Source organism: Hyperolius riggenbachi, chromosome 9 (assembly GCF_040937935.1).
Source record: "Hyperolius riggenbachi isolate aHypRig1 chromosome 9, aHypRig1.pri, whole genome shotgun sequence".
Taxonomy (NCBI): Eukaryota; Metazoa; Chordata; class Amphibia; order Anura; family Hyperoliidae; genus Hyperolius; species Hyperolius riggenbachi.
In genome coordinates, this window is record NC_090654.1 from 175589918 (window position 1) to 175614766 (window position 24849).

Below are 24849 nucleotides of genomic sequence, written 5' to 3' on the forward strand. Positions count from 1 at the left end.
CAGATACTCCTCTCCCTGTATTTAAACTAAGCTAAGGACCTTAGCCAAGAGACAAAAAGCCCTTGTGATAATTGAAAAGTGTATTGGCCAATAGCAGGCTTAAAGCGCATCCAAGATGAAAAACAAACTATAAAGCCCCATCTACACGATACGATTCTTTGTGCGATTCGATTACGATTCTATTTACAATCTGATTAAATCCAACATGTCCGATCAGGATTCGATTCGATTCAATTCGCCATTGTTTTGCAATGGCAAATCGAATTGAATCGAATCCCGGACGGGTCGGATTTAATTGGATCGTAAATAGAATCGTACAAAGAATCGTATCGTGTAGATTGGGCTGAACAAGTAACTTGTCTATATATCTTATCTAAAGTTTAGATCGTTTACACAGCATATCTAGCTGCAAACAGCTTTAAGAGTTTAGGAGTATTTATTCCTGTGATACAATGAGGGCAGCCATGTTCTGTTTGTCACATTGTCACAGGCTGAAGGCTGGAGATGCTATGATCTTGCCTGTGTGTAAATTCAGTCCCCTCTCCTCCTCCCCTCTGCCTCTGAAATCAATGGCTAGTAACCTCCTCCTCCTGCCCAGACTGAGCTCCCATAAGCCCTTGAAACAGTGCCAAGGCACAAAAGGAACTGGGCCAGGCTTGTTTAGTTTATAGGGAATTAGAGTATTAAAACAAAATAAAAAAAGTATTTGGCTTGAGGAATGCCCTATTAACTATATGAAAGGAACACAATTATGCAATGAGTAAAAGTTTATCTCCGATCCACTTTAAACTAAAACCCCTTGATTAACAGCAATTGGGGTAAAGAGGCGCCCTGGTTGAAATAAAAGCGTCTAAAAACAGCTTAAAAGCGAAAAGATAATATGAGGTGGCTAACCTCAATAACGAAATCTTTGCAACAAAAGATTTTTATTTAGCACAGGCAACGCGTTTCGCAGGTCTGAGCCCGTTTCATCAGGCCAATAAAAGTGTCAAATGACTAGATAGATACAGCATAGGGAGCCTCCCTATGCTGTATCTATCCAGTCATTTGGCACTTTTATTGGCCTGATGAAGCAGGCTCAGACCTGCGAAACGCGTTGCCTGTGCTAAATAAAAATCTTGTTACAAAGATTTCGTTATTGAGGTAAGCCACCTCATATTATCTTTTCGCTTTTAAAGGGAAGGTTCAGGGACTGTATAAAAAAAATAAAAATCCAAATCCACTTACCTGGGGCTTCCTCCAGCCCGTGGCAGGCAGGAGGTGCACTCGGCACTGCTCCGCAGGCTCCCGGTGGTCTCCGGTGGTGAGCCCGACCTGGCCAGGCCAGCTGCCAGGTCAGGCTTCTTCTGCGCTCCAAAGAGTGTCACTCGTGTGCCCTGACGTCATCGGACGTCCTCCGGGCTGTACTGCGCGGGCTCAGAACTACTGAGCCTGCGCAGTACAGCCTGGAGAACGTCCGATGACGTCAGCATGCACGAGTGACACGCACTTTGGAGCGCAGAAGAAGCCCGACCTGGCAGCCGGCCTGGCCAGGTCGGGCTCGCCACCGGAGACCACCGGGAGCCTGCGGAGCGGCGCCGAGGGCACCTCCTGCCTGCCACGGGCTGGAGGAAGTCCCAGGTAAGTGGATTTTTATATTTTTTTTTTATACAGTCCCTGAACCTTCCCTTTAAAAGCTGTTTTTAGACTCTTATTTCAACCAGGGCGCCCCTTTACCCCAATTGTGCTTAGTTTACCCCCACACACTCAGTGTTTGAGGGGTGGTGACAGACCATCTGTGGGTCCACCACAGTGGATCCCTGTCCCTGTTTTTCCAAGGAGAGCGACCACATCCAGGTCCCGGCTGGGACAACCCCGAATGGAGTCAGGTTCATGGTCTCCACCTGCTTCTTACAGTCAGTTGCCCTTTGCAACCCCCCTTTGTGAGTAGTATTTTTTTTCAATTCCATTTTCTATTGTATACAGACATACTACACTATTGGGCTCCCGTTTTTGTCTCCTATATTTATTTTCTGCAAGGTGCCGAGACATCCCCACTGCATTCCTTGATTAACAGCAACACAAAAAAGTTGAGTTAAAAAGCAAAGCATTTTATTTCAGCAATGCATAATGCATAACATAGTTCTACTACCCCAGTTTACTACTTGTATTGTGAATGATGTGAATTACACCATTCTTATCTGAGAGTTTCTTAATATCTGCCCTTCTACAACAATCTAAATGCATCAAGAAGCCGATGATATAGGCACAATATATTACATATGGGGTTGGAAGGAGACAAAGTACACTCACGGTGCTTGTGTTCGGGTGGTGTATTCCTTGAATTCTGAATCATGAATTGTGAAGTATGGCCTGAAGTCACTGCAGTATTTTAAAGGAGCTATACACCTAAAACAAGAAAACCGCAAAAATGTATGCTGTAAATAATCATAACTCCAGCACAGTTTTGACAATACAAATGCCAGTATGCACCACATGTGGTGCATTGCAGCACCATACAAAAATTGCATGCAGACATATTTTGAGGTGGTGGAGATGGGTGGACCCATTCACTTGTATTGAATGAGGCTGCAATGTCCCATCCTCCACTGTGGACAAAGAAAATGATTTCCTCACAGGTTAGTTTTGATTTTGCCCAGAAATTCCCTGTTAGACCGACAGGTAGACAGTATTTCTACAAATCCTCCAGGAAGCCGCACATTGAGAGAAACTGGGTCATCTGTTGGAAACAGCCTACAAATTGATTTGCATGTTCCATCCTATAAACCACATCCTTCACTGTTTATAGTGCTGTGGACCACAACAGTGTTTTGTGCTGTGGAATTAAATGTCGGCATCTGACTTATTTATCTATGCTGTGCATAGAATTGATGCATAGAATTGATGAATAGATTGTAAGCCTTTGGGCAGGGTCCTCCTCCTTTTGTGTCCTACATCATCATGCACCTCCATTACTGTGAACCCATGCTATGCATCTGAGTGAACCTAACTTGCCTAATCTCCATGCTCCCATCCAGTGACTCACTAAGCATTACCTTGTACTCATACTGTGCTGCATGATCTGGTCAGTCTTGTATTCAGGTATTTTTCCAGTGGCGAGACATTGTAGATCCATGGGCCACAGAGATGTGGATCTCAAGTTTATGGTTATAGACCATATACCCAAACCGAGGAGGGGGGGAGGGGGTGATCGGGTTCTGCTTCTTAAAAAGAGGGAAGTCATGTGGACCCACAAACTTGGGTCCCTACACCCACATGGGTTGAATAGGGACTTCAACCTGCATTTATACCTATAATGTCATTTTTTAACGTGACTCATATGGACTGGACGACATGGACTGGACAAAGATACAGAAAATTGAATTACGGACTGATACTGATAAGATAAGTGTGAAATGAACACTTATTGTTTAATATTTACATTGATTTGCTTTACTTCCTGGTTTCTTGTATACTTCCTTGTTAACCCTGATGAGTGGACACTTGTTATGTCACTTCCTGTGTGGGCATGTATAAATTTGAATGTACTGCATTTGTCTAATTGGCCTTGAGGAAGGTTGGGGACAATCGAAACGTCTGCCTGTATCATATTGTTTGTAGTGTGTGCGTGTGCGCGTGTGTGTGTGTGTGTGTGTGTGTGTGTGTGTGTGTGTGTGTGTGTGTGTGTGTGTGTGTGTGTGTGTGTGTGTGTGTGTGTGTGTGTGTGTGTGTGTGTGTGTGTGTGTGTGTGTGTGTGTGTGTGTAGCGGTTTGCAAAAGTATTCGGCCCCCTGAAGTTTTCCACATTTTATCATATTACTGCCACAAACACGAATCAATTTTATTGGAATTCCACGTGAAAGACTAATACAAAGTGATGTACACGTGAGAAGTGGAACGAAAATCATACATGATTCCAAACATTTTTTACAAATAACTGCAAAGTGGGGTGTGCAGTCAGTTACCTATAGACATTGCCTGATGAGTGCTAATGACTAAATAGAGTGCACCTGTGAGTAATATAATGTCAGTACAAATACAGCTGCTCTGTGACGGCCTCAGAGGTTGTCTAAGAGAATATTGGGAGCAACAACACCATGAAATCTAAAGAACACACCAGACAGGTCATGGATAAAGTTATTGAGAAATTTAAAGCAGGCTTAGACTACAAAATGATTTCCAAAGCCTTGAACATCCCACGGAGTACTGTTCAAGCGATCATTCAGAAATGGAAGGAGTATGGCACAACTGTAAACCTACCAAGACAAGGCCATCCACCTAAACTCACAGGCCAAACAAGGAGAGCGCTGATCAGAAATGCAGTCAAGAGGCCTATGGTGACTCTGGGCGAGCTGCAGAGATCTACAGCTCAGGTGGGGTAATCTGTCCATAGGACAACTATTAGTCGTGCACTGCACAAAGTTGGCCTTTTTGGAAGAATGGCAAGAAGAAAGCCATTGTTAACAGAAAAGCATAAGAAGTCCCGTTTGCAGTTTGCCACAAGCCATGTGGGGGACACAGCAAACATGTGGAAGAAGGTGCTCTGGTCAGATGAGACCAAAATGGAACTTTTTGGCCAAAATGCAAAACGCTATGTGTGGCGGAAAACTAACACTGCACATCACTCTGAACACACCATCCCCACTGTCAAATATAGTGGTGGCAGCATCATGCTCTGGGGGTGCTTCTCTTCAGCAGGGACAGGGAAGCTGGTCAGAGTTGATGGGAAGATGGATGGAGCCAAATACAGGGCAATCTTGGAAGAAAACCTATTTTAGTCTGGAAAAGACTTGAGACTGGGGCGGAGGTTCACCTCCCAACAGGACAACAACCCTAAACATAAAGCCAGGGCAACAATGGAATGGTTTAAAACAAAACATATCCATGTGTTAGAATGAAGCAGTCAAAGTCCAGATCTAAATCCAATCGAGACTCTGTGGCAAGATCCTAAAACTGCTGTTCACAAATGCTGTCCATCTAATCTGACTGAGCTGGAGCTGTTTTGCAAAGAAGAATGGGCAAGGATTTCAGTCTCTAGATGTGCAAAGCTGGTAGAGACATACCCTAAAAGACTGGCAGCTGTAATTGCGGTAAAAGGTGGTTCTACAAAGTATTGACTCAGGGGGCTGAATAATTACGCACACCCCACTTGGCAGTTATTTTTTTTTTTTTATGTTTGGAATCATGTATGATTTTTGTTCCACTTCTCATGCCACATTGTATTGGTCTTTCATGTGGAATTCCAATAAAATGTATTTATGTACTTAACAAAGATTTTATCCCATCATCTTCCAGGATGGCCGACATTGAGAGACAGAGAACTCTTTCTTACCATCTTAGGGGGGAGAGAACTGCTTGAAGGATTTTCCTTCCAAACGCCATATCCTAATTTGACAGCAGGTTAATCCTGTTATGTCTAAAGGGGCCCATACACCTAACGATTTTCCCGCCGATATACAGCCGTTTCGATTACAGTGATCGAAACGGCTGTGAAATCGCTGCGCACACCGCTGACAGAACGATGGATTTCCGTCCGAAATCCATCATTCACGTCGACTCCCGTCGATCCATCCGTGCGGAAATTTATTTTTTTAAGCCGGCGGGTCGGGAGTGCGTCGATTGCGGCGTTCGAATGCCCGACGACCGACGCAATGTAGTACCGGGTATACATTAACTGTTCCGCCGGCGCGAGTCCCGATGTCACCACTGCTCCGTCTCCGTGCTGGTCTGGTCTTCGGCATGCTTCACTTTTTCCTGCCCGGAAGGAAGTTTAAACAGTAGAGCGCCTTCTACTGTTTAAACTTCCTGCAGGGCAGGAAGAAGTGAAGCATGCCGGAGACCAGACCAGACCAGCACGCAGACGGAGCAGTGGTGTCCAGGGGACTCGCGCCATCGGAGCAGGTAAAGTATGCGGGGCAGGGAGCGGCGGCAGCACCACCACCACCACAGATTGTAAACGGTTTCAGGCTGAAATCGGTTCACAATCTGTTTGCAGTAAAGGTGGCCATACGAGCCCTCTCTGATCAGATTCGATCAGAGAGGGATCTATCTGTTGGTCGAATCTGATGGCAAATCGACCTGTGTATGGCCACCTTAACTAGTGTAGAAGGGTTTGACCACATTGCTGTCCTGTTGATTTGGCCTACATCAGCACCAGCTCTTTTTCGCCCATGAAGTAGATAGGGACCTTGTGGGGTGTACCAGAATTGATGCTGGTATAGACTTACTAGATAATCTGTAAGCTTCCTTTTTTGCTAATCTTACCCATCTAGAAATACTAGTTTTAGAGGCCCACATACTTGTTAGAACGTCTAAACTCTTGCCTTTTAGTTAAATAACACAAAATGGCTCTTCTGACATCTAAATTAAGGAAGTACTCTTTTCCTTTTATGATTTAGGTATCTGAGAAAAAGAAGGAATAATCATTTCTTAGGTTCTATGGAACCTGGAATCGACCTTCAGAACGTATTCTAGATCTATTCTGAATATTATTTTATCTGGCATAATATTCATGTACGGATGCTTGATAAGTAAGGACTGGAGATCTTTCACGCTTCTAGCCGTAGTGATAGCTAGTAAAAAAGCTACCTTAATTGTCAGGAGCTTTAAAGAAATATCTCCTAACTTCTCAGATGGAGGTCTTAACCTCCCTTGCGTTCTGATCGAGCTCAGCTCGTCCAGAGACGCTAGAGGGCACCGCTCAGGCCCCGCTGGGCCGATTTTGATAATTCTTTTTTTAAACACGCAGCTAGCACTTTGCTAGCTGCGTGTTTGCCCCGATCGCCACCGATCCGCCGCTACCCGACGCGAAAGAGGCCCCCCCCGCAGACCCCGTGCGCAGCCTGGCCAGTCGATGACGTCACTCCGTTCGTCGCCATGGCGACGGGTGGAAGCCCTAAAGGAAATCCCGTTCAGAACGGGATTTCCTTATGGGCGTGATCGCCAGCGGCGGTCGGAAGGGTGGGAGGGAGGCTGCAGAAAGGGGACAATCATGTAGCTAGCACTAGGCTAGCTGCATGATCAAAAAAAAAAAAAAAAAATTAAATCGGGCGAAAAAAACCCTTTGAAACGCCCAGCAGGTATTAAAGAAAACCTAAACTGAGAGGGATATGGATTTTTCCTTTTAAACAATACCAGTTGCCTGGCAGCCCTGCTGATCTCTTTAACCGCAGTAGTGGCAGAATCACACACCTGAAACAAGCATGCAGCTAATCCAGTCTGACTTCAGTCAGAGCACCTGATCTGCATGCTTGTTGAGGGGCTGTGGCTGAAAATATTAGAGACACCGGATCAGCAGGAGAGTAAGGCAACTGGTTTAATTTTAAAAGGAAAAATCTGTATCCTTCTCAGTTTAGGTTCCCTTTAAGAGCACCTCCAGAAGCAGAGATAACTCCCAAGGTGTAAATACCTTGGATTTGATAGGGACCGATTTGCTTGTTGCCGGCAAAAATGTCCTAACATTAGGGATCTTGGAGAGATTGACATCAAGAAAAACCAACAGTGCAGCCACTTGGACCTTCAGGGTGCTTTCTGCTAAATGTAGTAAGTCTTTCCCCGCTTGCAAGAAATCCAGATTGGATGAGTATTGTTTTGAGACTGTTTACCTGACCTTTCTTTCCACTTAAAAAAAGCTTTCCAGAGCTTTAGGCATATTTTTCTAGTAGCCGGTTTCCTGTTACCTACAATAGTGTTAATTACACGTTCAGAGAAACCCTTATCTCTTATCAACTGCTTTACAGGGCCCAGGCCGTGAGTTTTAATAGCTCTAGATTGGGATTTAACTGACCTTTCTGTGTCAAAATATCCTTCTGGACCAGAAGATGCGATGGTACCCTGACTGCAAAGTTCATGACCATCGGAAACCATGTTCTTTTTGGCCACCAAGGGGTGATCATAATGACTGCACTCTTCCTGTGCAATCTTTCTGACCACTTTTGAGAGCATGTTGAATTGTGGACATGCATAAATGAGATCCTTCTTATAGCGTGTTCCTAGGGCATCCAGTCTGCTTGGGGGAACAGAGTTGTGCAGGAAGTAGTAGTCTGTCAATTTTTAATTTTCAGGAGAAGGGAATAAGTCTATTCTCTGTGGTCCCCTTTTTTTACCATTAGAGCAAATATATCCTTGCTTAATTTCCATTCTGCCTCTAGAATTATTTGTCTGCTTGGCTTATCTGCTATACAATCTAGCAAACCCATCAAATTGAACAGCACAGATTTGGTTTTTTGATGCAACATCACCTTCCCAAGTGTTGAGCCAGGTAGCTCTGCGAATAGAGTTGACCAATGCTGACACTTTCACTGCAGCTCTAAGTCATTCCACAGCAGCATCAGCTACAAGGACAAGCTCTTGCTGATTACTGGGAAAGAATCCAGTAATCAGTAACCAGTAACTTGTGTTTTGCTGTGCGAACAGTCTATCTAACCTGTGCTATGTATCATCAGACGCTAGGGAGCTGTCATTCGTGCCACTGTTTTTAGCCTTCCAAAGCAGCAGCCAGTGAGAGTGCTCGTAGGCCTACGGGACTTAAACCCACCCACCAATGCGTTACACCCTTTCCCTTTCGAGCTTCATCCAGGATTTGTTCAGGAGAAGCACCTGAAGCCAATAACTCTTGAATTTCTTCTATCGATGAAATTCCATTTCTGGACATACAGACAAGATGAAGCCAATCTGAAGTCCAAGTCCTATTAGCCAAAGTTTTCACTTTCTTTTCCATGGGTTCTCTCAGAGCCCCCACGTCCTCAAAGGACAAATCAGTGTCTTTAGAATACGGAGAAAGAAAGACATCAAGTCAAGGACAATTAACCCAAGACTACTTTTTCCTCTTTAAATGGAAACCTTTGCTTGAAAGACTTTGGGATACAGTATCTCTTTTCAGGGAACTTTCACTTTGCTTCTACAATTGATTTTGAAGTTATTGGGAATCGCAAAAAAAAGTAGACAAAAACAAATAAAAATGAAGCAGATACTTACCTAAGGAGACGGAAGGCTCTGGGTCTTGTAGAGCCTTCCCACTCCTCTCCCGGTCCCCTCAGTTAAGCACCGGCTCCCCCTTTTGAATCCGACATCGTGGGGGACTTCGGAAGTCTTTGGGAGTCGAGTCCTCCCGAAGACAGGCGGCTCCATTCTGCACATGTGAACGAGAGAGGGTGCTCACGCATGCGCAGTATGGAGTGGTCTTCGGGAGCACTCAGGCTTCTGGAGACTTCCAAAGCCGCCTTCGGCAGCAGGAACAGAGCAGTATTTCACAAAATTGATTGAATACTGCTACCAGGAGAGAAGTAGGAAGGCTCTATAGTAGGGCTTTTCAACCCTGTCCTCAAGTACCACCAAAAGTGCATGTTTTGTGGAAATCCACAGAGGTAGTTAATCAGCTCTGCTGAGACACTAATTACCTCATCTGTGCATGTTTGTTCTGCAAAACATGCAATGTTGGTGGTACTTGAGGACAGGGTTGAAAAGCCTTTCACTATAGGACCCAGAGCCTCCCCTCTCCTTAGGCAAGTATCTGCTTCCTTTTTTTAGCATTTCCCATTGACTTTAAGGATCTATGGATAGGAAACTATTTAGATATAGGATCCTCTAGCCCCTTATAAATTTTGTCCGGAGACGAAGGAGTAACAGGAGCTTCCACTATCGGTTCTGTCTAATAAACTCCAGACAACAATTCAGGTACTTCTTGTGCACTAAACAAGTACTTGAATACTTTAGGTTCCTTTACAGTAGAATCTGCTTCAGAGGCACTACCCTCCTGCTCTTCCTGAGAGCCCTTACCACCTGAGGAATCAGGCTCCACCTGGCTTCACCTTAACAGTATCAACCTTAGATCTAGGCTTCAAAGAAAAGACTCCTGTAGTAGATGAGGTAAGCGGGGGAGGGAGGGGGGTTCTCTTAAGGATTGAAAGGTAGACCTAATTCACACCTACTGAATCCTGACCCATGAAGTCAGCCAAACAATTCTTACAAATGGCCTTAGTCCATGAGGCTCGAATTTTTTCATTACAATTAGTACAGCATCTGGACTTGGATTTGGCTTTTGCTGGGATCTATTTGTCCTGTTATTTACTCTGTTTAACAATACAGGGAGAAGTGGAAGGGATTGTTGCACTTAGCAGATGTTGCAGAAGCGGTCTTTTTGGTGGTCTCAGACAGATTTTCGCTGGTCTGCTCTGCTCCATCTCCACAATAGACCTGGGAGTGAGTGAGGTTCAGATTTAAATAGCGGAAGCCCCACCCACCAGATATCCACAATTGCCATGTTGGATGCTGGGGCAGACGCCAATCTCCGTCCTCTAACCCCCCCTAGTCTCAACTCACTCCACGGCTTCCCACATGCAGCAAAGGAGGTGGGCAGGAAAGCTGCACCTCTCTTCTGGATGCCGTGCTGATGCAGTGAAGTAAGGTGACAGCAATCAACGTACTCACTGATGGACACTACAGTGGGCAAACGTAAATCCACTCACAAACCCACTCCATGCTGGCCCGAGCTACCTCCGCTACAGCAACCTACAGGATAGCACACACACAGACTAAACTACTGTGCTGGTACCACACAAAATGCTGGGCCATTTACAAGGCTGTTTCAATCAGGAAACACAGAAAAGCTGAGTAGCTCATCTGGAAAGGGTGGTTTATAGGAAGAAGCATGCTAATTAATGTAATTGTAGGCTGTGTTTCCAACAGGTGATCCAGTTTCTCTTCATGTTAGCCATCCTGGAGGATGATGGGATAAAATAGGCTTTAAGGGTATCTGATCTGGTAAGAGCCATCAATTATAGTGTTTCCCCTTTGAAGAGATTTCCTCCAATTCTCTGTTTTTCTCTGGAGTGGAAAATGTAATCAAATGCACCAAATTAGGAAAACAACAGAATAAATCTAATACATCCTCCACCTCTATTATTTGACTGGAATAATATATTAAAATGGAGCCGCAGTTAGTTATTTACACTGTCTAATCTGTTTAGTCATATAAATTTGAATGGGGCCCAGCTCCTCACATAGCCTACATGCATGATTATTGCAGATGTCATAATTGAAGAATGTTTTAAGGTTATGTGAAGCATTGTGATTACTTACCCTATAAGGGCTAAGACAGTCTCAGAGGATTGTGCAGGCGATGGAGCCATGACTACCAGAGGCTCCCCTAGTAACACCAGCTCCCACAGCAGCTGGATGTGGAAGAAGACAGGGGAGAAGCACCTGTAAAAGAAAATTAGTTGTTTAAAATGTTTACAGTTAGAAAACAAGAGTGTAGGGTCTGATATAGATTTTATTCCTCTGTTCATATTGTTAAAGCCTTTATGGTTAAAAGGGGCAAATTCTTGTTGATTTGTAATGGTCACATGACTATGCCTGTTCTTCGGAGAGTCATGCTGGGAGTTAAAAAAAAAACAAAAACAAAAACAAAAAAAACAGTGAATGTGCCATATGCGTGGGCACATACCTGCATGTTTTGGGTATGTCCAGCCCTGGCAAGCTACTGGGTCCTGATAGAGAGGGCGATATCTCAGCTGCTGGATCACCCCTTCATCCATGAACATAAACTGGCACTGCTAGTACTCTTCAGAAGAAACCCTTAATAAGTATAAGAAAACCTTCCTTTTCACGCTATGCCACGTAGAAAAAAAAAAAAAAAAGAAAAAAAAAAGTGATCTTACAGACTAGAACCAGGTGAAGATACTTACCAAATGGGCATGGATTAGCAATGAGAATAAATCCCTCCCCCTAACTTATGCAGAGAAACTGCCCGGCTAAAATTAAAAAAAATCTGGTCGAAATGGTGTCGCTCAATGATCACCTGGGAAATTAGAGATGCCTAACTTCCAGTAATAGATTTGTATGCGATACCAATGCTACGTGATAACGTCAGAATACATGCTGATCAGTCAGGTTGACACTTTCATACTGTGTCACTTATATATGAGTATGATACCGTGTTTCCCCAAAAATAAGCCATACCCCGAAAATAAGCCCTAGCTGCAATTTCAAGAATGCTCAAAATATAAGCTCTACCCCAAAAATAAGCCTTAGTGGCAGTTACCATACAGAGGAGTATGAGGCCAGCAAGAGGGAACACATTGGTACAGTGCCAAATGGGCATCAGTCCTGTCATCCCAGCACACAGCAAGGTTATTAGCTGCATGCAAGGATGACAGGCCAGGTACCTGATCAGTACGGTGTGATACCGCGCAATGCAGATTACCGTTGGAAGAGGCCAGCAAGCGGGGACACATCTGTGCAGTGCTGATCATTCACCAGTCCTGTCATCCCAGCACACAGCAGCTGTGTGCAAGGATGGCAGGTCAGGTGCCTGATCAGTACAGTAGAATACCTTCAGATCCAGCAGAGGAAGGGGAGGCACAGTGGGGAAGGCAGAGGGACACACAGCAACTATATAAGACATCCCCTGAAAATAAGCCCTAGCACATCTTTTGGAGCAAAAATTAATATGGCACGGTCTTCTTTTCGGGGAAATACGGTATGTGCTGTTAACTATTGGATACGAACAGAATGTAAACAATATGTGATTTGTGGAGTTCCCTTCCCTATTTCTCTACTCCCTCCCACCAATTGTATACTTGTAACTTGTTAAAACATTTTCAATAAAATTTACCTGTAAATAAAAAAATAAAAAGAAAGAAGCAGCATGTGCATATAGCACACCAATTTTACAGCATTAAAAACTTACATTGTGCATACAGCGCAACTCGTGTTATGTATACCATGCAAACATGGGTCGCATAATGCGCACTACGTAATGCATGCTTATACAAGCAGTGCACACATTGTATATATGATATGGAGAAATACAGAGGCGTTAAATACTGGTACAATTGTCATGCGCTATCTGCAAACAGAATTTTTACAGAGGTTTTCTGAATGAACACCATAGTGACATAAAGGCAATTTTTTAAAGCAATGTTTCCATGGAGATGACTAGACAAGGCCACACATGGAATAATAGGGTACATTGATGAATCATATTAACAACATTAAATAAAGGTTTCGGCAGGAAATCGTGTGTTATGTTACTTCTCTGTAGAGAAGATACAATCCTTATCTCCATAAAATCAATTGTTTTAATGTCTCGGCAAGTTCAAAATTTGTACCAAACAACATTTTTAATTAGATTCTAGCTTGGAAGAATTGTTTCAAACCGTTTTGCAAATGGTTGTTTATTAGATCTTTCTAAACTCATCCCATGTGTGGCCAGGCAGATATAACGCCCCCCTGTGACGTTGCTCTTTATCCCTTTCAGATGCTGCATACTTCAAGGATACCCGAGGGGACATGATGAGATAGACATGTGTATGTACAGTGCCTAGCACACAAATAACTATGCTGTGTTCCTTTTTTTCTTTCTCTGCCTGAAAGAGTTAAACATCCTGTGTGAGTCAGGACTGGGTCAGACTACAGTGTGACCCTCACTGATAAGAAATTACAACTATAAAACACTTTTCTAGCAAAAGAAATGGCTTCTGAGAGCAAGGAAGAGATAAAAAGGGTCAATATTCAAATATTTTAGCTCTGGCATACTTCAATAAATGTGTCATTGTGCAAAAACAATAAAGCAGTAAAAACCAGATTTATATAAAATAAAACTGTGGAATATCTTAAAAAGTCATTTTTAGGAGGAGGAGGATAGATACAATTGTTTATTTCAGTTTATTTTCACCTCGAGCGTCCTTTCAGTCACGTGCACAAAATACATGCTGTGATTGGCTACTTTCTTTTTTTATTGGCAAAAGTATAACATTTAGAGCACAGTAGCCAGCAAATAGTATAATACACAGAATAGAAAGTATGGAAAGTTAAAGGTGCACAGGCCTATATCATAGGCAACTATTCAATCAGCAAAGCAAAAGTAAGCATTATAAAATCCTAACGCCAATTAATCATTGTATGATATCAAAAATCTGTCATAATAAGCATAAAAATTGCCAACCAGTTCTAAGCTACTTTCATAAGGAGGCACTGTAGTTGCATACAGTAGAATGCAGTACATTATTCAAGATACCCCATTTTACATTAATTGTCCTGGTTTCAGTATCAGAAACGCTTCCTATGGCTATATAGTGCTGTATATTGGTATGTTGCCAAGTGTATGCAAGTTTACCTCTGAACAACCGATAAAAGGAATTGTTTGTTGGACATACTGGAAAATTATGCTCGGTGACTAATGTAACACGACTCTGAAGGTTTCAGAAGCGTATTCCAGTGTCTACTTTGCTCTCCTCCACATAGAGCCAAACAGTGTGTTTGTACAGTGATTATTCCAGATTTTCATCGACAACAGTAGTGTAGCGGGTCTTTTATCCCACAATCCCTTAGCTACTGTATACTACACTCATCTCTAAGGGCTGGTTCAGACGGGCGTCTGCGGAGCATTTACCGCCAGCGTTCGGGACTTGGCGTTAGGGCTGGTTCACACGGGCGTCTGCCCGGCTTTCTGTGGCGTTGCGTTTGGCGGCGTTGCGGCGGCGATGCTTTCAGTCTTTCAGCAGCCTTCATGTAGCTTTCGGATGCGGTCGGCGTTTTTCCTCGCCTAGGGGAACATTACCCCGTGGATGTTAACTGCCCCAGTACGCTACATGTAGCGTCCAGGGTCGCCTTGAACACCAGGGAACATCGGGACCCGAACACCGCGTTCGCGTAAACAGTAGTAAAAGCCTGGTACAAACGCTCCCATTCACTTGAATGGGAGCGTTTAACGCCAAGTCTCGAACGCTGGCGGTAAACACTCCAAAGACGCCCGTCTGAACCAGCCCTTAAACGTTCCCATTCCAGTGAATGGGAGCGTTTGTACCAGGCTTTTACGTGAATGCGGCATTCGGGTCCCGATTTTCCCTGGCGTTCAAGGTGACCCTGGACGCTACATGTAGCGTCCTGAGGCAGTTAACCGCCACAGGGTAATGTTCCCCTAGGGGAGGAAAACCGCCGACCGCATCCGAAAGCTACGTGAAGGCTGCTGAAAGCCCGAACGTGTCGACACCGCAACGCCACCAAACGCAACGCCACAGAAAGCCGGGCAGACACCCATGTGAACCAGCCCTTAGACTAAGCTGAACTGGGTAGGGCCTCTTTCTTTCGTGTCATCATGTACAGTTTACCTAAGCAAGTCTATAATTTGTACCTCCTATCATTTATTGCACAGAGCTGTGTCATATGTTAGTTCTTTCTAAATAAAGATAAAAGCCACCACCTCATGCATTGTAGTCATTAACCATCTCTTATCCCACACTTAGTTTCTATGTCAAGCTAAACCTATGCCTGAGTCAGCCCTAGAGCAAGCATGCAACATATAATTTGGGTGAAATTTACAGTCTGTCCATTTTGCTTTTACCTGAACAAATCAACTTCATGGATGGTCGGCAATGACACAGAAATCTGCGCATCTGTCTACAAGACAAGGAAAAAAAAGGAGAATTGTACAATGTTTTTGATACATTTTACAACATGCAAAACAACAAAGCTACTACCAACCATACAGTTAATTGCTCATAAGGAAACCATGGGCATGATGCATGTTTGCACTATTTATAAAGCACTAACATACTTAGCAGCACTGTACAATAGATAGGGGAGAGATTTCTACAATAAACAATGTTACACTGTAACATTACAACATTAAATAATGGTACACAAAATAGTAATTTAAAGAGAACCCGAGGTGTGTTTAAAGAATGTTATCTGCATACAACGGCTGGATCTGCCTATACAGCCCAGCCTCTGTTGCTATCCCAAACCTCCCTAAGGTCCCCCTGCACTCTGCAATCCTTTATAAAATCACAGTCATGCTGTGAGGCTGTGTTTACATCTGTAGTGTCAGTCTCAGCTGCTCCCCCGCCTCCTGCATAGCTCCGGTCCCTGCCCCCGTCCCTTCCCTCCAATCAGCAGGGAGGGAAGGGAGGCAGGCGGGGACCGAAGTTCTGCAAGAGGCGGGGAGAGCATCAGACTGACACTATAGAGATAAACACAGCCAGCTCTGACAAGCTGTTTGTCAGCAGCGTGGCTGTGATTTATGAGGGATTCCAGAGTGCAGGGGGACCTTAGGGGGGTTTGGGATAGCAACAGAGGCTGGGCTGTATAGGCAGATCCAGCCTCTGTATGCAGATAACATTCTTCAAACCCACCTCGGGTTCTCTTAACAACGTAGGAATAATATATAGCAGATAGGTCACGGAGTCCATATGGTGGCAGGGAAGAGCACATGGGAAGGAGAGCCCAGACAAATAGGCAATCTTAGAGGTGGGGGAGAGGGAAACATGGGGGGGGGGGGCATGGGGTCCAAGGGAAAGATTTGGAACTAGAAAGATGAAAGTGTGTTAAGGATTAGGTTTCGGAGAGGGAGGGTTCTGTTGTGAGAGAGTAGGGTTATGTTAGATCATAGTAAAATAGTAGTAGAGTACCAATATTTTACAATTGCAATTAAGTAGTGTAATATCAATATTTTACAATATTCTACTAGTGGTATGCGTACGAAGAGAAGTATAACGGATGGATTTGTATGCCAGACAGAGCATACAAATTCATAATTTACTTATGAAGTGGACAGGGAGCCACCGAAGCTGAAGTGGAGTGGCGGGAGAGTGAATGAGCCCGGCAGCTGCTTTCATAACGGATTGCAGGGTCAGAGTCTGGTCTAAGGAAGTCCAGAAAAGATGGCATTGCAGCAGTCCTGACAGGAGATAACCAAGAGCATGGACATGGAGTTTGGTGGTGTTGGAGTTAGGTAGGGCTGATTTTGACAAAGTTGTGGAGATGGAAGCGGGCTCGATGAACAGGGTAGGAAAATCATGAGATCACCCTTATCCAGGTTGAGTTTTCAAAAATTTAATGGACATTCAGGTGGAGATGGCAGAAAGACAAGTGGAGTTTTTTATCCATAGTGCGGAAGGAGAGAGATTAGGGGTGTGGAGGTAAATTAGGGTGTCATTAGCAAAGAGGTGAGTAGTTGAGGCCTCTTGAGGGATGAGTTTTCCAAGTGAGAAGATGTAGAGGGAGAAGAGTAGGGTGCCAAGGACAAAGCCCTGGAAACTACAAAAAGTAAGGGAGGTGGGTGAGAGGGAGGAGGGTCCATCAAAGGTGGTCTGTAAGGAGCGATCAGAGAGGTAAGAAGAGGACCAGGTCAAGGGCTGAGTCGCGGATACCAATTAAGTGTTGGGTTTGAGCAGGAGGGGATAGTCAGCGGTTGTCGAAGAGGGGAGGTCTAGGACAAGGATGGAATAGTGGAATTTGGCCAGGACGAGGTCATTGCTGAGTGCTGTCTCTGTGGAGTTAGTAGGGCAGAATCCAGACTGAATAGGGTTTGAAGAAGGCATTGAAATTGAAAAAAATGGTAAAGTCATTTGTAAACCAGGCGCTTGAGGATTTTTGGAAGCGAAAGTGGAAAAAGAAAAACAAACAAAAAAAAAAAAACGGTGGTAGCGGGATGGCAGGAACTAATCAAGCAGTGGCGTATCTTCAGGGGTTCAGGCATGGCTTGTGCTATGGGCGCCTTTCCCCGTCCTGTGTTGTGATCACTGCCTCCGCCCCCGATATGCTGCCTGGCCGCCACCCTCTCTCCCATCCGCTCCCTCCATGTCAAGAGTCAGATCTCTTACCACCTGCAGCCGCGTGCGAGAAAAAGGCGCATGGTACCCCCCACGGACATACAGCACTCAGCACTGTATATGCGGAGGTGACGGAAGTAACATCACATGCGGAAGTGACGTGTGTTCTGTTGTGTCCGCGCAGCTACCATGTCTCTTCTTCTCACTTGCGCTCACCGCTGATTGAAGGTCTGACGCAGACGCTGTGATGAGATGGAGGCAGTGCATCGGCCGGGGACCGGAGACAGGGAGTTGTGACGGCGCTGATCGGGAGGGGTCTGCCTGTAGTAAGTAGATGGGGGGGGGGGGGGGGGGGGGAGTTGACACCTGGAGACACGTCTGTAAATACCTAATCTGGAGGGTGGGCATCTGTCATTTGTTAAAGTGGGGGGGACCTGTCAATAACTATACTGGAGGGGTCACATGTCATGACTTATCTGGTAGGGCAACCTGTCATTAACTAATCTAGGTGGGGGGGGATCACCTGTCATTACCTAATCAGGTGGGGCGGGGGCATCTGTCAGTATCTAAACAGGGGGGTGGTGGCATCTGTCATTAGCTAAACTGGGGGGGGGGGCATCTGTCATTAGCTAAACAGGGGGGTGGACACACCTGTCATTACCTAAACTGGGGGACACCTGTCAACGCCTATACTAGAGGGGCACCAGTCATTACCTAAACTGGGGAAGAACCTGTCATTACCATAACTGGGGGGGGGGGGAACCAGTCAATACCTAAACTGGGGGGGGGGGCACACCAGTCAATACCTAAGCTAAGGGGGGGGGGGATGACTAGTCAATAACTAAACTGGGGGGGGGGCGGAGACCAGTTAATACCTAAGCTGGGGGGGCACCTGTCATTCACTAAACTGGGGGGGGGGGGCATCCGTCATTCACTAAACTGGGGGAAACACCTGACAATACCTATACTGGAGGGGGCACCTGTCAATACCTAAACTGGGAGGGGGGCACCTGTCATTACCTTAACTGCAGGGGGACCTGTAACAAATGCATGCTAGAAAGGATGGACAAAGGGGCTCTGACGGGGGGAGGGGCGAAATTTAAGCATTTGCCATAGGTGCCATATTACCCAGATACGGCTCTGTAACCAAGTGACTTTTTTTCGGTAATGGGTGGACAATGGCCTGCATGAAGGATGAGGGGAAAATTCCAGTGGAGGAAAAGGTTAAATAGAGTTGTTAGTTGCAGGTGTGGTCAGCATTGCAGATGGTAGCTTCATTGAGCATAGAAAACAGAACAAGCTTTGCAAAATTAGAAACATTGCCAAGCATGCATTATTTACTGGTAAAACAGTTTTTACACAAAGTAAAATAAAAAAAAGTAGATTTGTAAAACTTTTTTTTTCAATATCATGACCAAAATTCCATATGCTTTGCCTAACCCAAAAGTTCAGACACCAAAACTTAATTAGCATGTTACCTGTTGAGTCATGTCCACCATTTGTGTTGTCCCTGGCTTGTCATATCTAGTTGGAATTCTCACCTACGAGAGACAGCAATATACTTTACTTTTCAGTTTAAAGATGGAATACAAACCCCTTCTAACACCTTCCAAAGCCAAGAAGTAGATAAGCATCCCCCCCCCCCCCCCCCAAAAAAAAGTCAGCTTTTTACAGCAATGAAACCTTCAATTACATGACATGCTTTCTCACAGTGCCGCTTTGCTTCTTGCTTCATCTACTGGGAGGCAGCACAACTCATGTCACCACTCCTTCTCTTGCCATTTTCTAATTTCTCAAATTGAAGGGAGGGGGGGAGGGAGAGGGGTCATGAAGTTCTGTTACTCAGCCTCCTTCTCGTGGTGCATTGCGGGAAAGGATGTGTCCAGGCCATCACTTATCCTCCCCTCCATTGTCAGCTTATAGTGAGAGGGGGTGACTCAAATAGGGTGACTGCAGTCTGAACAATGTTTACATATTTATCCACATTTACAATTGAAAACACCTGATTCCATTGCTTCACAAAATACTGCTACAGTGCCTTCCATAAGGTAAGGCCACTAAATGATAAAGCGTAAGCCCGTCCTACAGTAACAGATGGGCTTTAGATCAGATACACAATAAATATCTACTGGATAATGATCATTTACACAGGAACCCCTGAGCACCACTTGATATTCTGTCAGATATCAACAAACAGCTGTTAAAAAAAAAAAATCTGTCCAATGGGGAAAGAAAATTGAGAAACAAATCTCCACATCATAACTAAACCAAAAAGGATTCCAGGACTTGGGGTAGCAAACACTAAAACAGCAGCAACATATTTTGTAATTGCCTAGCACAGCTGCTGTTAAAAAAAGCCTGTGAGGCATCTACACAAATGTACATACTTACATCAGGACGGAGAAGACCCTAGGTCCTCCAAAAGCCTACCCCATCCTCCTCCGTCAGGCCGTTCTAGTGCCGAGACATGCACGGCCGCACTGTGCCTGTGCAATAGGACAGAACCTTCAGTAAGAAAAATCAGAGCATGATCGGGTCCATGCTACTGCACAGGCGGATCATGCCTGCACAGTAAAATGGACTCAGCTTTTCCCACAGAAGCCTGAGTGGGTCCATGCTACTATGCATGCTGTTGACAAGCCCGTCAACTGTTTTCATGCGCTGAAACAGACTGCCGGAGAAGGACAGAGGCTTTCCTCTCCTAAGGCACATTCCCCCCCCCCAGGTTTCCTTTAATGTTACCAAATGAAGCTGCTACTAGAAGGTGGAAGGGGGCCATGGTGGGGCTTAGGTGGGATGGAGCAATTTGAGCTGGGGAGAAAAGCAGGAGTAACGCACTCAGTCGGGTCAATCTGTCATTTTAGCTCTCTTGGCAATACATAGGGGCCACTAAACAAATTCCATATTCATGGCAGAGAAAACCCTGACTGGTGCGTATGTTTTACTGTGCTGCCGATAAGTTGGGTGCAGGGTGAGCTGAATGACAGCTCAAATTCCTGTCGACGTTACACACTATTCCCCCTCCGAGTTGTAGCAACTCGGAGGGAGAAGTAATTTGGGGTCCGGCAATTGCCGAAACTCCAAATTACCCTTACGTATCCCGCGAATTAGTGCTGTAGTGGCACCAAGCTTCAGACCTTGAGCGCTGAAACCACTTGCTTCGCTAACTGGTTGCCTAAGCCAAAAAAACTTCTAGCATGTGTACGAGGCTTCATAGTGCCCATCTGAATTGGATTAAACAGTGATAATCATTATGCAAATCCTTATATCAAAGTTGCAGATTGTATCACATTAAATGGTGATGCTCAGTGCGTGAGTTTATTCCTTTTTGCCAGCAAACAACAAACACCACCACTAGCCAAAGCATTACACAGTCCACTGGATAGACCTAGGAGTTACTACAATACTTAGCATGTTACCTTTACGACAAGTCCCATTATTGGCAGGTGCAGAGTTCTCCCTGGCATAGGAGGGGCCCATCGGTCTATGTCGCTGCAGGCTAAATACAGAAGGTAACACACACACAAAAATTACCTTTCCAGTTTCATCTGCAGATGCTTTACATAACATTACAAACATGAATGCAATGGTTGTTATAGCAATAGCAAATCATAGCAACAGTATACATTTTGGTGTAAAGGACTTCCCAGAATTCTCATTTCTCAGATTGTGTCATTGGTTTATTGTTTACCCAGAAGTCTGCACAAAGCGGGGAGTAAAATTTCAGGCTTTTCATACTCCGATCTAGTGTCAGCAAGGGACAGACTAATTTTGCTAAAGATAATGCATTGAATATTCTACAGTATCCAACAGCACAAATGCATAAACTTAACCCATCCAATTCTCCTGACTGTACAAGTTGTGGAATGACCCACCGTATTGCCAGTCATATGTTTAGGGAATGCACTGCTCTTGCACCCTACTGAAGAGATGGGGAAGCCATCCAACTTGTGACGGAATTCCCTGGAAATTTAACCTCTAGAATTGCGTTCTTTGGTTTCAAAGAACTGCAGCCCCTCAGATGCCACCAAAAGACTTTAAATATTATGCCATTACCCCCCAAAAAAGATAACCTTAACATGGAACTTCCCACGGGTGCCCACATGTAAATCTCAGGTCTGTTCACACAAAGTAGTCCCCCTTTACCATATTACCTACCGTAATATTATTATTTAGTATTTATATAGCGCCAACATTTTCCACAGCACTGTACAGAGCATCTTGTCACTGACTGTCCCTCAGAGGGGCTCACAATTTAAAGTGGATCCGAGGTGAACTTTTACTCATTGCATAATTGTGTTCCTTTCCTATTGTTTATAGAGCATTCCTCAAGCCAAATACTTTTTTGTTTTTGTTTTAATACCCTAATTCCCCATAAACTAAATAAACCACGCCCACAGGTTTTCAGAGAGCCAAGGCAGTAGCAAGAGCTCATGGGAGCTTAGTCTGGGCAGGAAGAGGAGGTGTTACTAGCCATTGATTTCAGAGGCAGAGGGGAGGAGGGAGGATTATTTTTTTTTCACAGGTTTAGTGATGAAGATACAGATAAGCCTGCCTCTGTATAATGTTTACAAACAACATGGCTGCTGTCATTGTATCACAGAAACAAATAATCTTATTCTATTAAAGCTGTTTGCAGCTATATTTGCTGTGTAAACTATCTAAACTTTAGATAAGATATATAGACAAGTTACTTGTTATAGTTAGTTTTTCATCTCGGATCCACTTTAATCTCTACCATAGTCATATATCTATGTATGTTCCATGTAGTGTATGCATCATATTTATTAAGGCCAATTTAGAGGAAGCCAATTAACTTATCTGTCTATTTTTGGGATGTGCTGGGAATAGAAACTGCCCTGGAAAATTCAACAAAATATGGTATGAATGGATAAGGGTTTCACTCCAGAGTTGGATATGGGCACTTCACCCTGTAATTCACCCTGCTTCTGGGAAAGCCAAAATGTTATTTGACTCTAAGCTTGATTTGAGGAACTATGCCTGTTGTGACTGGATCTGAAATTAGAACCAGAGCCATAAATATACATCAACTTATGCTTCTAGGATGTTGCTAAGGTCGGACATGGCCCAACTTATTAACTAATTATTTTATTCCATCTTTTTGGTTTACTCCGGGGGGGTTATGTACCGTTATACTTTGCAATGTTCTTCCTAACGTCTTGTCGTTCAAGTCCTAGTAATGCAACGTAATGCTTCTTTACCTTAATTCTGTCAATATTGTTGACGTTGTACGTGTACTTTATACTAACTGTACCATGTCAGTTTTTTTTCAATAAAATAATCATTAAAAGCCTTTTCAGTATCTCTGGGTTTGCATAGCTATCATATATTTGCATATGATTTGCATCTGAATTGAATGCGAAGTGTGCAGAAAGTCTATTGAGGTGCTGCACACATGAGCTGGTGGTCATTTCAGATGCAGCCTTAGTGGTATGCGCTGACATTCTCCTCAATATTATATAATGTATGAAGGCTGACTAAAAAGTGAAGACCCCCGTCCCTGTTTTTAGGGAAGCAGACAAAAGTGCCACCATTATGGAAAATGGTAAAATGTAAAATGCATATTTTTAAGGAGTACATTTCTAAAATGCACTATAAACTACTTTTCTTCTATGTTGCTGTCACTTACAGCAGGCAGTAAAAAACCTGACAGATTTTTGACTAGTCCATCTCCCCGTGGGGGACTTTCAATATTTTTATTAATCCTTACTAAAGCACTGCCTGTACCTTTACAGAACCTATATAAGAAGAAGAAGAGGAAGAAGAAGAACCTATATAAGAAAGCCGGCCAGCTTGCCGGGTTTTTTTGGTTTTTGAACCAAGCAACTGCCATTCAGTAAGTGCTTTTAAATACAAAGAAAACCCTGAAAATCCCCCATGAGCAGATGGACTAGTCCTAAACTTGTCAAGATCTTTCAGATTTTTACTGCCTACTGTAAGTGACAGCAACATAGATGAAAAATAATTGTTAGAACATTTTACCTAGGAACAAATGTATACATGCTGCTTACACAATGCATGTGTATGATTTTTTTATATAAAGACGAGGTTTATTGAAGTGCATGAAATATACATATTACCAGCATAGGATAACATGTGTATTGTGTATGATTTTATAGAGATCATACACATGTATTTTACAGGTTTTTTTTTTTTTTTAGCAATAGTGGTCCTTTAAGGTGTTGCAAACACAGATTTGGAGGAGTTTACCATAATAAGACAATATTTTGTGGCTTCACTTATGTAACGGAAATCCATTTACTACATTTCTCATCACCAATAACGAGGCCTACCCTTTCCATCACTATTCTCTGTCTCCCTTTACCTTCTCTTCACCTTATTCCACTCTTGCCCCTTTCCATGTTATTCCTACCACATCCCCTAACCACTCAAATGCCACAGATATGCCATTTATGAGCATAAATCAAATCATATTAATCCATAGCAATGGTTGGTGAAAGGTTAGTGAAATATCCGCTGTGTGACCGCAGCCATCTAAACCCACCTACATAAAGCTTTTCTGAGATTTTTTTCTAAGAATTCTGATTATCTTTATATAACCTCCCTGTAGCTTCACTTTGGTAAACATTTATAACCCCTGGTATATTTGGAAAGGCTTGTGGATTGGTGTGGATTTGATGAAATATTTCCCTATAGAGAAAGGTATACTTTGGTTTGTACACTGTAAATAAACAAAAAGATAATGCAGGCATATTGTATGTATTATTGTTCTTACTTTAATAAAATTAGCGCCTCTGGATTTTACCCAGAAAAATAAATTTACCTCACATTCCTTCAGCTATAAGGTCACACATGTAACAGGCAAAAACTGGTGTTTATGTCATAATTTGTAATGCAAAATTCCAACCAAGTTCAAAGGATCTGGTTACGTATGTAACATCTCTATTTATAGCACATGAGGCCATCAACACAATGGGCCATATGCAATTTTCTCCTAGGTGATAATTTTTCATCTTCAATTTAGAATAACTTTTCGTCACTTTGCAATGGCAAAAGTACCAAAAAGTAGATGGAAAAGTACTATAAAAGTTATTTTTAGTATTTTTTTGCATGCTTGGTGATTTAAAAGGCATTTTATTGGCAAGTTTAAAAATATCACCTAGGAGAAAACTCTGGAGAAAAAGTGAATTGCATATGGCCTAATGTCATTTAAGGTTTAATAGGAATTCGATTATGCTAGAGTTCAGCAGCAGTTAGTTGTGCTGCATGCCTTGTAACATTTAAAGGAAAACTCCATCAAGTGTCATTGCCCTTTTAAATAAGAATAAAATGGG

General features: G+C 43.6%; 1 protein-coding gene across 1 annotated transcript in view; it reads right to left on the reverse strand.

The window, feature by feature from the left end:
* The window catches only part of DENND6A (DENN domain containing 6A), a 122292-nt gene that overhangs the window by 33238 nt on the left and 64205 nt on the right, over positions 1–24849 (reverse strand). The window contains exons 7-11 of the mRNA XM_068253729.1: positions 20953–21032; positions 19012–19074; positions 15325–15380; positions 11058–11180; positions 2293–2388 (exon numbers count right to left, since the gene is read on the reverse strand). Coding sequence (XP_068109830.1) covers positions 2293–2388; positions 11058–11180; positions 15325–15380; positions 19012–19074; positions 20953–21032 — 418 coding nt within the window. The remainder of the gene's footprint in view (positions 1–2292; positions 2389–11057; positions 11181–15324; positions 15381–19011; positions 19075–20952; positions 21033–24849) is intronic.